This window comes from Telmatherina bonti (assembly GCF_933228915.1).
Source record: "Telmatherina bonti genome assembly, chromosome: 23".
Lineage (NCBI taxonomy): Eukaryota > Metazoa > Chordata > Actinopteri > Atheriniformes > Telmatherinidae > Telmatherina > Telmatherina bonti.
This window is the reverse complement of record NC_136632.1, coordinates 23,749,533-23,764,435: the sequence shown is the minus strand read 5'-3', so window position 1 is coordinate 23,764,435 and position 14,903 is coordinate 23,749,533. Positions and strand designations below refer to the sequence as shown.

Below are 14,903 nucleotides of genomic sequence, written 5' to 3'. Positions count from 1 at the left end.
TAAAGCAGCGTTTCTACGCCTCATAGCCAGCGAGTTGGAGAGATCCAACGGCAGATAGATAGCTCACTTAGAAGCTCATCTGCTCCACTTACGGGACACGCTGGTTCACTTCCGCTGTAGGGTCTAGTTACAGTTACACTGGGGACATAGATAGATGCAGGACAGGAGTTCTAACTAGTAGAGCTGTGACATAGGGAGGTTAGTTAGAGCTCAGGAAGGCAAGATTAGCTGGATGGAGACAGGCAGGAGAGAGCTACAGTGGAAACTGGTGGAGTGGAGATAGACAGGGATGGTGGGGTGTAAACAGGTGTAGGAGAGGGACAGTGCAAGGAGAGGACAAGTGACAGGCAGAGGAAGAGTTGCAGACTAAGGGAGGACAGGGGTAGTGGTGGGGGGATACAGACTAGGGGAGAAGGAGTGACAGAGGTCGGCAGGGCAGGTAGTAGTTGGAGGCAGGACAGGGAGAGAGATAGATGGAGGCAGGACAGGCAAAGGGTACAGGGCTAGGTGATATATGTGGAGAGGAAGGGTGGCCAAGTTAGGCAGGACAAGGGTAACAGTTTTGCAGTTCACCTACTCCTTCCCTATGTGTATTCCCTACTGGAACCTGTCTAATCTCTGCATTGGATGATCTTTTTTCAGCCTCTCTTCTCTCCTAGCTCTGCAGCTACTGCCTATCTTCAAACTCTCTTTGTACCTTTCTACCTCCTATCTATATTCATCTAGTACTCTCTGTAGACCTACCTGTATCTGCCTACTTCCTATTGATCCTTTCATGCTAGTCTACAGCACCTGGACTACCTACCACTCTCCTACTTTAGGTCCACTCTACTAAAGAGGCCCTAGGTCCCCAAGCCTGATCACTACTACACCCTGCCACTTAGCCCTGGGGGCATAGTGGCAGAGCGCCCTAAGGTGGAAACAAACCAGCGCTTCCCACAAGGGACACAGATGAGCTTCTAAGTGAGCTATCTATCTACTGGAGGAACTCTACAACTTGGCACCTATGTAGTGTAGAAACGTCCTTTTATGGCCTAAAGCAATCAGTAAGAAGCCATCCCTCTGATGACAGAGCACTAAAGATAACCTTCAGGTTTACTGAGGCAGAAGCGAACCAGTGTTACCTGCAAGAGAAGCAGATGAGCTTCTTAGTGAGCTATCTATCTGGTGTTGTATTTTCACAACTCGCTGGCTATGTAGCGTAGAAGCGTCCATTTAGGACCCAAAGAGATGAGCATTAAAACTAGTGTTCAGGTTGACTGAAGGTGGACGAGAACCAGTGCATTCCATATGAAGAGCAGATGAGCTTCCAAGGGAGCTATCTATCTGCTGTAGCAGCTCTACAACTCGTCGCCTATGTAGCAGATATGTCCTTTTAGGAACCAAAGAGACGAGCAAGGACCCTTCCCTTGGATGGTCCAGCATAAAAGGGGATTCTCTGGTACTGATCAGGAATCGAACCAGCGATCAGCTGACGCCCTAATAAATATTCATCAGTGTCATTTTCATGATGGGCAGCAGGAAGAAGAAAGAAAAAAAAAAAGAATTTCTCAGAATCAGATTAAGATCCTGATAGACCAGGATGAAAAACGTAAAAAGCTTGATCTGGTGGACACAGGATGGACGTCACCACTGCCAGGAAGCAGGCGGGGTTCAGCAGAAGCAGTCATGTTCACACCATCACAGAAAAGACTTACAAAGGTAATAAGAAGAAAATAATGAGAATTATGAAACCATTATCTTTACTTTTCTCCAGCATTCCCTCCAGTTTAGGACTGTTTTATTCTGTTCCTTCAAGATGCTTTCACATGTAGACACAAAACCCCAGTGGCCAGGGGAACGTCCATTTCGCCCTGTTGTCGTGGCGATGGGTCAAATGACAGATAAGGGCAAACAGCAGCTTTATGATCAGACTGAAAGGGTTTTATTACCACGCAGAAAACTTTCTCCAGGTTTTAAAGACAGAAATCTTTTGCTGGTTACATGATGCTTTAATCTGTCTGTCTGGAAATGCTGCATCTTGTTTTTACTTCAGCTCCTGAACGCACCGCTGGTTCAGCTTGATGGGATCTGCTCTGGAAGGAAAACCAGAATGGAGTTGCAGCTGGGTCCGGTCTGAGGTTCTGGTCTGAACACCAGTCTAACTCACTGTGGCAGCAGCTTTCACGGACGCCGTTGGTTCTGGACCGGATTTGTTAACTGGATTAGAGATATATTATACTAGAGGTGCTGGAGTTGCTGCTACATTCTCGCCATCTTCCTCCTGCTACATCCAAGATGAACACAATTAGCGCTTTGACAAAACCTGATAACAGGAGTAATCAGATTACTGTAATATTCTAAAAATTGTGACTAACTAATGAAAACAAATGAAAATCATGATAAAATATTTTCATCTGTAATGTTGGGCCAGTCTAACGTCTTCAGCCCAGACGTCCATTCTGCTGTCTGCATCTGCAGATGGCAGCAAAAACCAGGTTGCTACGGTAACAGTGGCTCCGCCACAAAGTGGCGCCACACTCAAAACGGACCTTGGATCAGTCTATATCCCAGGCCTAAACTTGTAAACATGTAAACATATAAACATATAAACAAACTCACCTTGAAGTCGTGGAGGTGGAAGGATTTGGTGTTGCGTTGGTGGAAGTGATACCCAACAAAGACCACCAGGACCACCAGCAGCACCACCCCCACCGCACCACAGCGCCGCCAGCATCTGCACATCCTATGTGGTGCCACGTCAGACTCAGAAGCTTAAAAACACTATGACATCACTATGACATGACATCACTCACCTCCTGGTGGAGGGTGGGGCTTTAAAAGGTCCCTGAAGGACATGGATGATCCAATTTAATGTAGCAAGATGCCTGAGGAGGAGAAACGAGTCAGTTCTTCAGAACCAAAGTTTTGAAAACCAAAGTTCTGAAAAACTGAACAAATCTCACCATCACTGGATCAAGTGCATGGAAGTGTCTCCATCCACCTGATCCAGTTCTTTTCCATGTTGGATCAAAATGAGATGATGATCTATCATCAATGAAAATCCATCCATCCATCCAGCCATCAATCCATCCATCCATCCATGGATCTTTATCTCACCTTTGATCCAGTAGCAGAAGGTGTCCCAAGTCTCAGGTTATTGTGGACTAACTGTCCATGATGCCAATGTTTCCAAATCCACAGTTGGTGTTTGAGTAGGTGGTGGGGTACGCCACCTGGGCCTGGTCCAGCCAGCCACCAGCACACATGTTCTGCCTGCCCTGTGCAGGAAATAGAACTGCAGGAGACTGGATCAACAAATTCGGCCCAGCCAAAGAAAATCGATCAATTTCAATTCAATTCAATTCAATTCAATTCAATTCAATTCAATTCAATTCAATTCAATTCAATTCAATTCAACTTTATTTATATAGCGTCAAATCACGGCAATGCCATCTCAAGACGCTTTACAGACAGAGGGGAAAACATAATGAAGGCCAATTCATAATAGCCTATATAAGGAAACCAACAGATTGAGTTGAGTCCAACTCAATCTCAACAGATTGAGTTGAGTCCAACTCAATCTCCCATCCTGAGCAAGCAGTCTGGCAACAGTGGGAAGGAAAAAACTCCCTTTTAACAGGAAGGAAACCTCCGGCAGAACCCGGCTCAGGACAGGCAGCCATCTGCCTCTGCTGTGTGGGGGGAAGAGGACAGAAAGACAACAGACAACAGGAACTGCTACTCCCGGCCAGGGAGACCTGCTGAGACAGGAGACATACATGTTAATGATGCAACACTGTTATGGGGGGGGGGGGGCAGTAAAAGAAAGAGATAAAGAGAAAAAGAAAGAAGCTCAGTGTATCAGGAAATGTCCCTCAGCAGTCTAAACCTATAGCAGCATAACTAAGGGATGCTAACCATCCCTAGCTATAGGACTTATCAAAAAGATAAGTCTTCAGCCTAGTCTTAAAGGTGGGGAGGGTGTCTGCTTCCCTAACACTAACTGGGAGCTTATTCCATAAGAGAGGGGCCTGATAACCAAAGGCTCTGCCTCCTGCTCGGCTCTTTGAGACTCTAGGAACCACAAGTAAGCCTGCAGTCTGCGAACGAAGTACTCTGCTTGGTATATAAGGAACAATGAGGTCTTTGATATATAGTGGTGCCGGGTTGTGGAGAGCTTTGTATGCAAAGAGAAGGATTTTAAATTCTATTCTAGATTCAACAGGCAGCCAATGAAGAGAGGCTAAAACTGGAGAAATATGATCTCTCCTGCTGGTTCTGGTCAGGACTCTGTGGGAAGTGTTCACTGACTTGCTGAGTGTTAGTAGCCAGGCTGCCCTCCTGCATCATGCAGGCCTGCTGAGCTGCAGCATAGGTCAGCTTGGAATGACCAAGCTTTGAACGGTGGTGGAAAAATCCTACAGTCGCATCTGCACACAAACACACCACGGGAGGGATTTTACACACACTGCTAAGCTAACAGTCGGGCGGTCTCACATCGATACATTTTCTTCCTGGTTCGGGGAGACAACAGGTCCCAAAGGGAAAAATAGACATTTCCAGTGCAGGACCTTGTCATGGAACCTGAGGTATTTCCTTGTACCTGATCCAGTTCTTGTTCATGTTGGATGTACCATGGGAAGAGAACCTGACGTAGGCCTGGACCTGCTTCCAAGATGAGAACCGGAGATGGGCCAGAACTTGTTCCAGGGACGAGAACCAGAGGTGGACTCAGACCTGATCTCTGTAGGAAAACTGGAGGAAGTCCCCGACATGCTCCCTGGATGAGAACTGGGGGCTCATAGAATGTGCAAATACAGGCCCCTCCCTTCAGGATATTGTTGTGTTTTTACCTTCAAAATGGAGGTCGGTACCTTTAGTATCCGGATGGCACTGGTCATTGTCCTGGAGACAGCAGCTGATTGGTACTTGCTTAACCTTACACAACAGTCTGTCTCCAGAGTAGTCCTCACATGTACACTTCTTTTTACCCTGCACACATGTACACACATGCCCGCACACACACACTCACACACACACACACACACACACTCACACACACACACACGCACACACAAACACACACACACTCACAATTTCACCTCATTTAGCCTCTTTAGCACAACCGCCTTTCCAGACTGTGCAGGGATCCACCACTGCAGAGACATCAGCGGCACTTCAGGTGTCTCACATTCACATTAGGACTGACTGCTTGCATTGGAAAGGCTAACTGCTAGCACTGTGGAAGCTAACTACGAGCTGGCCTCTCTTCTAAAATTGTAAAACATGTCTCAAACATTGTTTAGTTCTGCACTGAATATCATCATACATTGTATGATGATAAATTGTAAACCTTGTGAAACAGATTTACATGGAAGCACTCAGTTCGTTTCTATACAGGTGTATCTGTCTCCTACAAAATGGCCGACATACACAGGTGTTGTTTTCCTTACAGACAGCTTTGGGATAACAGGGTGGCGAAGACTAGAACGCCTCATCTGGAGACACTGTCAGTCATCATCACTTCACCTATAGAGGAGTCACCTGTAAACCAAGTGAGTCACCCCTGAACCAGATTACTCAGCCGTCAGCGAGGTAATATGTCGGGCTGCACAGGGGATTGATGTTCTTCTGCTGTCCCCTACTGGTTACTGGAATACTGTAGCTTGTGATTCTGAGGACGTGAGCAAACACATAGATGGTAGGTGGCCATGTTGGACCTTATCCCAGTGTTATCAGAGCGATACTCACTCTGCTCGATGTCACATTTGTGTCCCGTTCATACTTCCTCACGGAAGCTCTGTATGGTTCCTTTCCACCTGTCGTCACATGATCTAGTCTTAGAGCTGTTATAGGCTGGAACACAGACAGGATGCTGAGATCCAGATCAGATGCTGCACACACACTCAGCCTGCTGCTCACCTTTACAGGTAGGTCCAAAGAACCCAATGCTGAGCAGCTCGCAGGCTGTAACCCTGAAACCTGCGTCACAGGTACAGGTCCTGTTACCAAGTAGACTCTTTATTTTTACTGCGATTACTGCAGGGAGAGCGAGCTCCAACTGGACACGCTGGACAGAACGTATTCAGATTCGCATTAAAGATTTTCTCCTAAAAACAAGTTGGATGTCATATCTAACCAGCCAATCACATGGCAGCAGAAGGCCATGTGAGTAATGCTGCTTCTGTCCCACGATGGATTTGGTTTGTCTCCTTAGAAGTTACATGAACGGACTCAAACTGCAGTTTGTCTTCCAGGTGAGGCACATTTCAGCTTCTCAGTGGAAACAAGCTACATTTCTGACCCCATCAGCAGATTTCTTTCTCCACCCACCCCCTGCCACGAGAAGCTTTTTAACCACCTCAACGACCTCAGCCCCGGTAATAGGCAAGCCCACCCCTGAGTCGGCTTCCTTGTCAGAAGATGTGTTGGTAGAATTGAGCAAGTCCTCAAATTATTCCTTCCACTGACCTGCAATATCTCAAGTTTAACTCGCCAAACTCCTCCCACCCCCAAGTTTTTGCCTAACTGACCAGCAAAGCCGCGTTCCGCTTGGTCTGTCGATATCCATCAGCTGCCTCCCGCAGGACATTAAGGCCTGCTAGTACTTCTTCCAGCCAGATGAAGTCTGCAAATACACACCCATCAGAATAAAACAAGGGTAGAAACTATTTTTATGGCAGCAACAGACAAGATTTGAACTTGCCACTTCACCACAACAGTCCTCTGTCAATCCCACCATGCTACTGAGAACTCTTACTGCTGGTGCCTTGATCTTTTTTACTTTGGTCAGTGGACCTGAAAACTGACGCGTTTAATTATAAGATTTGCACCCAGCTTGTCTACACCAAAGATTCCTCCCACCAGCCTGAGCTATTGCTCCTTGTTTGTAGCAGATTCACTATGAACACTTTCACTCTTTTTTTTAATTTGGCTCTGACCCAGCAAGAAACTTTTAAAGCAAGAAGAATTGCAACCTCTCTACTGCCTTTATTTTTCTTGGAGATGCAAGCTCAGAGTTTACTTCCTCCCTAACAAGTAGCTGAACCTGCAGCTGGATGAACTTTAGCCAGTTCTTCATCAGCCTGAGCTATCCTCTCATGTGCCTTTTCTGTCTTTGGAGCAGCTCTCACTCTTTCAATGGCCATCCAAAGTTCTGAAGTTTTACTGCTAGAAGATTAGATGTCATAGCTGAAGACACTCCAGGTATGCAGCCCCCATATTCTTACCACTGTGCTAATGACTTATACATGAGGTCTGTCCATTTCGGAGGTTTTCTACCTTCATGTTTCTGTTCTTCTAAATGGAGGAGCTATGAAAAAAATGACTCCACCCACAGTTTTCAAGAAGTTACACTTGACCTATTAACCCTAAAATGGTTGTCTGTACCAGGCTGTAAACGTTTATTTCTGCTGTGTAGTTAATCTTTTTAACATGAGAGTCTATTGGAATTTGTTGTGGAGCCCCCTAGCGGATGAGAGACTTACTGCAATGTTTGACACTTCATAGACTTCACTTTTAATCACCTGAGTTTGCCGCTCGGTTTGTGCCAAAAATAAACCCCTGAGGAACACCTACAGATAGTAGAGGATCAGAACTTGTGAATCATGTAAGGAATCATACAAATGACTGATATCTCTGAGCATAGTATCTCTCCCTTCAAACACATTTATTTCCAACTTTCCCTCATGTAGACTCTTCTTCTGCCTTTCTGACTTTTTTCCAATGTTCGTTAACCCTCCAACAGTTCTCATTCTTACTGTTTCACACGAGGATGAAGAAAAACCGATCTTTCCTGTTTTAAATCAGCCTCTTCTCAGCAGGATGAAGATGTGATGTTCCACTACATCGTCCTCACACAGACAGCAAACTCACCTTCTTACACAGTCCATCATGTTGCAGTTCTGTCCCTGTTTTTACCTCTTAACCGGCACTGCAGACGCAAGATGTCTGCCCAAGAAAAGACTGATTAAACGTGATGGCATGAATGCATCATCAACAACCACAGTTTTACAGAATACTGTACATTAACAGCAACACAAGACAATAAAACAACTAAAAGGGAGATGAATGATACAATAAAATATTTTTTGATTCTTTTTAAAAGAATTTTTACAAACAATGGATGTTTCTAAAGAATAAGAGATTAAACACAAAGACAAGCGAGGACCCTTTCCTCTGCTGGTCCTGCATAAAAGAGGCCTTTATGGTTCTGCATGGGACCGGTTAGAATTAAGGTTCCAGAAAGAAGCAGGGTTTGAACTAGCTACTGTATCTTCTTCATTTTGTGCATTTGACATGAAAACTGATGTACTTTGTCATAATGTTAGATCCCAGGTGTTCCAGCCAATTGAGCTTGTGGTTACCAGTTCGAGCTGTTCCTGCAGGACATCCGGCGAGAGGGGGGTGTTGTGAAAATAGTGGTCTGGTCCAGACTACTATTTTCACCACTCAGCTGGTCGCCCCCTAGTGGTAAGGACAAATCATTACAGCGGTGGGAGCCACTCAGCTAGTCGCCCTCTGGTGGTAAGGACAAATCATTACAGTGGTCCGAACCGTGGTTATTAATTTGCCTATTGTTCCAGCAGAGGGGGCTCTGTCATCCACTACATGCACTGGCAACCTGCTGGTATAACACAATATCTGCTGTAAACCTGAGAAAGAAATTGTCCAAGTTCATGATTTTATGGTTGAGATTTACTGACCAGCAAACTACTTTCTGCATTAGAAAGTTGCCTTTGCAACTATCTGCTAAAGTGTTAAGCTGTCACAACTTAGACACAAAACATCTCATATGACACATTTTATCTCATGCACTGGACCAAATACACAGGTGTAGCAGTAAAGTTTATTAAACCACTGGACCTCCTTCAAAAACGTAAATTACTACAGTGTGTAATTCTGCTGCTGCTGCTTCTCCTACAGACATTTCATGACGTTTGATGCAAGGTGCTACAAGTGTTAAATGTTTTATTTGAAGGTTTGTTCCACACGTTTTTCTCATGATGACAACCTATGAAGCAGGTTCCGTAGCACAGAGTCACCCTGCCATGTTGGTGTGACCAGTCAGTGTCAAGTCTCAGTTGTTTCCATCTACTGTGGCCACATTCCCCAGGCCATCCCGGGCAGAAAGAGAGCAATGAGGACAGAGGAAAACAGGTTGACTGCATTGTTGTCCAGGATGGGCTTCCCGCAGATCCTCCTGGTGGTGGCGGACTCATAACTCACCACCTTCCCGATGCTGGAGTCGAAGCCTGGAAATGCAGAAGAGACGGTTAGTTTGCAGTCACTGCTGTGACCATCAGCAATCTGACTCTGGTTCCTACCTGAGTACTGCATGTGAGCTCCCAGGAAGGAGTCCAGGATGGACCCCAGCAGTCCGGCGACACCCCCGTACAAGATAACCGGCCACTGGGGGTCTGCCAGGTGAAGGTTGCTGACCATTAGAAGCTGTGTCATAAAGTAAGCCAGGCCCACCGCAGCCCCACCCAGGAAGCTGGCGACCAGTCCAACAGGAGTGACACCTCCATTCGTTCCTGCAGGGAAACAGATCAGGATGAAGGAACCCTGCAGAGAAAAGCTGAAACCACATGTTTCTCTTCATGACTGATCTCTGCAGGTCAACTGGTACAATTAGTGTTTAAAAGATAAACTAAAGTGGAATCTGTGCTCCAAACCATATCATACAAATGACTGACACTATGTAGGAGTTTGGGTTCAATTCCCTTTGGTATCAGTAGCTGTGATCCACTGCAGTCTCTCAGTTGTTGCCCTTTCGGCTTGTCCTGCTGAAGAGGTCGCCACAGCAAATCATCACACGGATGAATTGGCAAATGTTTTACGCCGGATGCCCTTCCTGATGCAACCCTCTGCATCTACCCGGGCTTGGGACCTCCTCCTGTAAGTTCTTCCATTTGTACTCTTAACTGTGAGTTGCACCACAGGTGTCATCACATGCTGATACATCGCACTGTGTGTATGTGACCTGAATCAGTGGAAATGATATGATGGCTTTGAGGCATCGCACACTTTTGTGTTGAGAAGTGTGACAACACAACTGAAGACTAACATAAGGTTTCCTATTTTAATATCTTTTGTTCATTTAGATTGAATCCTTATTTGGTGTGTGTGTGTGTGTGTGTGTGTGTGGCTCAATGAGTTTTAATCCACCCAAAGAAAGAACCACATGGATCCAGTACCAAGTGAAACCCAACATAGTAACACACATTCTACCTACAGGTTTAAACAATCAGAGCAAACTTCAATGTCTGTTTTCAAAAATTGAGCTTCCTTCTGAAAATGGAAAAATATGAATTCTATACCAGGAAGTGGAACTACTTGTAGTCCATCGAGGAACAACCACAGCAGCTGTGTCACTCTGAGAACACACACAGCTGAACAGGCTGAATCTACCATCATTGTATTCATGTCTACGTTGTATTACAGCTTAACATGGAGCCACTCTTCTTTCTAGGGTTTGTTAACTTAAACACATCATCTGAGTTCTGAACTGGAAGAAAATGTGCAGCGACTGAATAAAACAGTTTCATCAGGACATTTCTAAAGTATCTTTTCTCTGTCCAGAGTCTTTTTTTCTCTCCACAACATTTCAGTCATTTATGGACAATTAGTCCGAGATGAAGTCTGGAAATGTGACGCGACTTCACAGCAAGCAGTCAATATGATGTTTAAACAGTTTAGTCGTGACCACGTGTCCCGTTAACACTAATACTGTACTGAGCAGGCAGGTAGGTCATCTGTTGCAGAGTTCTTCAATAAATAATTCATCAGTTCTGATTTTTAGAGTTGCTGATATTTACTTTAAACTTATTAAGACTGTATGGAAGTTAAACATATACAGTTGTGCTCATATTTATTCATACCCTTTCATTAAAGAAGGAAAAAAAAGAGCTGCCTGTAAAATAAGCTGAAATTGAGTAATAATAAATAAATAAAAATTTCATGAAAATCATTACAATTTTTTTCTCGTTCTGGTTCAATAGAAATATTTTTTAAAGAGCAAATAAGATCATTTATTAAGTCGGTCATAAACTAATATTTAGTTGAACAATCCTTTAATGTTTCCGCTCCAGTCAGGTGTTTTCTGTTCCTCTCAGTCAGACTTCTGCACCTGTTGACAGGTATTTTGTCCCACTGTTCAACAAAAAAGTGCTCTAATTTGTCCAGGACCAATTTGTTTTTTTGTTTGTTTTTTTTCTTTCTTCAACTCAATTAAATAAAAAAAACAGTGTTTTATATTACTAAATGATATTTTTGCAAATTTTTATTTATTGTTCCTTTTTTAAATCTCCAGTTATTTGAGTGACTGTTGTAAATTCAGCCTTTTCTTTAATGAAAGGGGATGAATACATATGAGCACAAATGTATATATAATATATAACATTTTTACAAGAATTATTATATCTGGATCAAAATTCCAATTAAAATTTAGTTATGAACTTTAAACTTAATCAATTTTCTTCAGATGACTAAACGGCAACAGTTCTACTTTTTACAGACTCTGTTCACATCTCAGATAACACGTTGATCATTCTGGTGATGGACACAAAGTTCTCGCGGTAACGTCGGAGCAACACTTTCCATCTCCACCTCTACGGGTGTGCGTGCACGCAGTGCTGAACTCAGAGCGGCACAGAGAGCAGCTATGACATGCCGTCAGGTGGAAATCCTGGACAGGAGGAGATTAGTTCACTGTCATCATGTTGTAGTTCGGATTTTCTCCGACACATTTCAACACAATACATCGTATTAGTTCGTAATACAGCTGGTAACATTTTAAACCTACATCTACCACACACACACACACACACACACACACACACAGCATACATTTGATCAGATATAAAATGGTTTTATCATCATGGTGGAGATGATGTGAGCTTTGTGACATGGTGCATCATCCTGCTGGAAGTTTCCATCAGAAGATGCTACACTGTGCTCATTAATAGATGGACATGGTCAGCAGCAACACTCAGGTAGGATGTGGGGGTTAAACCAGGTCATGTTGGTACTAAGGGGTCCAAAGTGGGACAAGGAAATCCTCCCACACCATGACATCAGCAGCAGCCTGAAGCCTTGATCCTGACGGCAGGATGGATCCATGTTGTCATGATGTTTCCAGCAGATTCTGATCCTACCATGTGAATGTGGAGCTGAACTGGAGACTCATCAGACCAGCAACGTTTCTCCATCTTCTATTGTCCAGTTCTGGTGAGTCTGTGTGAATTGTAGCCTCAGTTTCCTGTTCTTACTGACAGGAGGGAACCCGCTGTGGTCTTCTGCTGCTGGAGACCATCTGCTTCCAGGCTGGACGTGTTGTGTGTTCAGGAGGATTCGCTGTGTGAAGGATCTACATCTCCACTTCAGCCAAAATCCCATTTTAATACAGCATATGGTAACTTCTGTTGTTACAAAATGAAGGTGCTAATTTACCAGATGTATCTCTACATTATTGGTTTAATTATGACAGCCCTGGTAAAAACCCCTAATTCATTTATAAACTTTATTCTTCTTTTAAAAAATTAGGTTAATATTTCTAATTAGGTGTGTTGAAGTTTCACTGTAATAAATCACATTTATATTGTTTATACTGAACTTTCTGGATATCTGCAGAATTACTGATGTTTTTGGGAGGTAGAACTAAAGTTCTCTCAATCTAAAGAATCATTTTATTAAATACAAACACAATCCAGATGTTAAATATGTTGTTTAAATGATCCCAAAATGATGACATAAATGATTCAACTATAAACATTTGGAAGAACATGCTCTGGAAATCACATGTGATGTAAATTCAGCAGCTTTACACAAGTATATCATATTTAATAAGATTTTATTTATATTTTTCTGTCATTTTTTTGCGTATTTGCAAATGTGTGTTCAAATGCAAACACAAATATCTAGAAATTATTAACACTTTCATCTGAATAAATTACAAAAATGCACATGAATATTTCACACAAATTTATCTTCACCTCATGAATCAAACAGTTTCATGTTTGAAACAAGTTTCTACACATACAAATCTTTAAATACACGAATACAAAGCGGCGAGTACGCACTGAGAAACTGCCTTCACGCACACCATCAGTTCACACGCCATCAAGCGGTTTTGAGAAGTCTTCAATGAGTCCAGGAGCCTCACATCTTCAGACCTACACGGTGCGTTAAAGTGCTGCTGGAAAGCTGGGTCATCTGGGTTTCCATGGGATTCTCTTCTCAGATTGCTTTAAAGCAAGAAAGACACAGGCTGAATAGTTCACCCTTCATGCAAGCAAGAAAGAACTACAGAAAAAGCAGGAAAGAAAAACAAGCAGAACAGAGAAAAAGCATGAAAGACGAGAAGATCTCTCCTTCTTCCAATCAGAATCTCCGTCTCTCTCGTTTGTCTTTCTCTCTCTAGTCTGTCTTCATACCTGCCTGTCATGAAGGACGAACTATTCAGCCTGTGTCTTTCTTACTTTGAAACAGTAAAGTAATCTGATGAATCTGTAAAGAGAATCTGATGAAAACCCAGATGACCCAGCTTTCCACCAGCACCTAAACGCACCGTGTACGTATGAAGGTATGAAGCTCCTGGACTTGTTGAAGGCGTCTCAAAACCCCTTCATGACTTGTAAACTGATCCTGTGTGTGAATGCAGGTCGTCTGTGTGTACTAGGCGATTTGTGTACACGTATTTAACGATTTGTATGTGTCGAAACTTTTTCAAACCAGAACTATCTGATGTATGAAGCTGAAGACAACGTTTTGAGTGTAAAATATTGTAAATGTGGACATTTTTTGCAAGTTATCAGTTATATATCATATGAAAGCGTGTTGGATGAATCCTCTGGTCTGCATTTTTCTTCTTTCTTCATAGAAATCTGCTAAATATATTTTCTTTTCAGGAGTCTTTGTATCTTCAGACCTCTTCGGCAGGAAACGGGGTATCTCAGATGGTGCTGGTTTGTTTGGTGTCCATCTTACTTTTGTACTGCCGTAGATGTGCTGGCGTGATGGATTTCTTGAAACGCCTCCATGCTGAAGGCTTCTCTGGTCTGGATTTCCTTCTTTCTTCATAGAAATCTTCTGCAAAATAAACGTTCTTCTCAGGAGTCTCTGTTTCTTCAGAGACCTCTTCTAAACAGTTAGTTGGAAGATCTTTGGCAGGAGACAGGGTATCTGAGATGATGCTGGACTTTTGGGTGTCCGTCTTACTTTTGTACTGCCGTAGATGGGCTGGCGTTATGGACTTCTTGAAACGCCTCCATGCTGAAGGCTTCTCTGGTCTGGGTTTCCTTCTTTCTTCATAAAAATCTTCTGCTAAATAAATCTTTGGTGGGAGATATTCTGGTTCCTGGTCAGGTTCAGGTTGGCTGTGTGAAACTTGGTCTTCTAGTGATTCAGAGATCTCTAATGTTTCTGAGACCATTCCTATCTGGTCCTCTCCAGACACTTTAAAGAGAGCATCTGGTTCTGGCTCAACAATCAGTTGACCCAAGTTTTCTGTAAAAGACCAGTTTTCTGAGGGAACGCTTTCCTGCAGGACAGGAAGTTCCAGAATTACCTCAAGTTGGTTGACTTTAGGTAGATCTAGTTTTATATCTGCCTCATTTTCACTCGGCTGTTTCTTCATAGCAGCTTCTTTTACTGGAGTTTCAGAAACAAACTCAGAGAGTCTCTCAGGTTCTGACTCTTCACTTTGTGAAGAGCTGTTCTCTGAAACGAACAAGTTCTCCAGAAGGTCGTCGCTGCCTTCTATGAGCTCCTGGACATTGTTTTCCACGCTGGACTGGGGTCTCTTCTTATTTCTGCGCCGTCGTTTCTTTGATGTTTCTTTAGCTGGCGTTTCTGAGACCTCCTTCGGTTCTGGAACCCATTTTAGTTCTTTGTCGTGTTCCAACTCAGTGAAACATTCT

The 14,903-nt window shown here is 43.5% G+C and overlaps 1 protein-coding gene across 1 annotated transcript; it reads right to left on the bottom strand.

Moving 5' to 3' along the window:
* Window positions 1-8,825: 8,825 nt before the first annotated feature.
* On the bottom strand, window positions 8,826-9,674 carry LOC306773280 (transmembrane protein 19-like). The gene is made up of 2 exons (XM_079263051.1): window positions 9,309-9,674; window positions 8,826-9,236 (listed from the first exon to the last, which is right to left on the bottom strand). Exons 1-2 carry the CDS (start codon window positions 9,439-9,441, stop codon window positions 9,076-9,078), a joined length of 294 nt encoding a protein of 97 aa, XP_079119177.1. The 5' UTR covers window positions 9,442-9,674; the 3' UTR covers window positions 8,826-9,075.
* Window positions 9,675-14,903: the final 5,229 nt, after the last annotated feature.

Coding starts and splice junctions, on each gene's coding strand:
- LOC306773280 (XM_079263051.1), bottom strand. CDS start 9,441: ATGACACAGCTTCTAATGGTCAGCAACCTTCACCTGGCAGACCCCCAG. Junction 9,237..9,308: donor AGCTCACATGCAGTACTCAG/GTAGGAACCAGA, acceptor CTGCATTTCCAG/GCTTCGACTCCAGCATCGGG.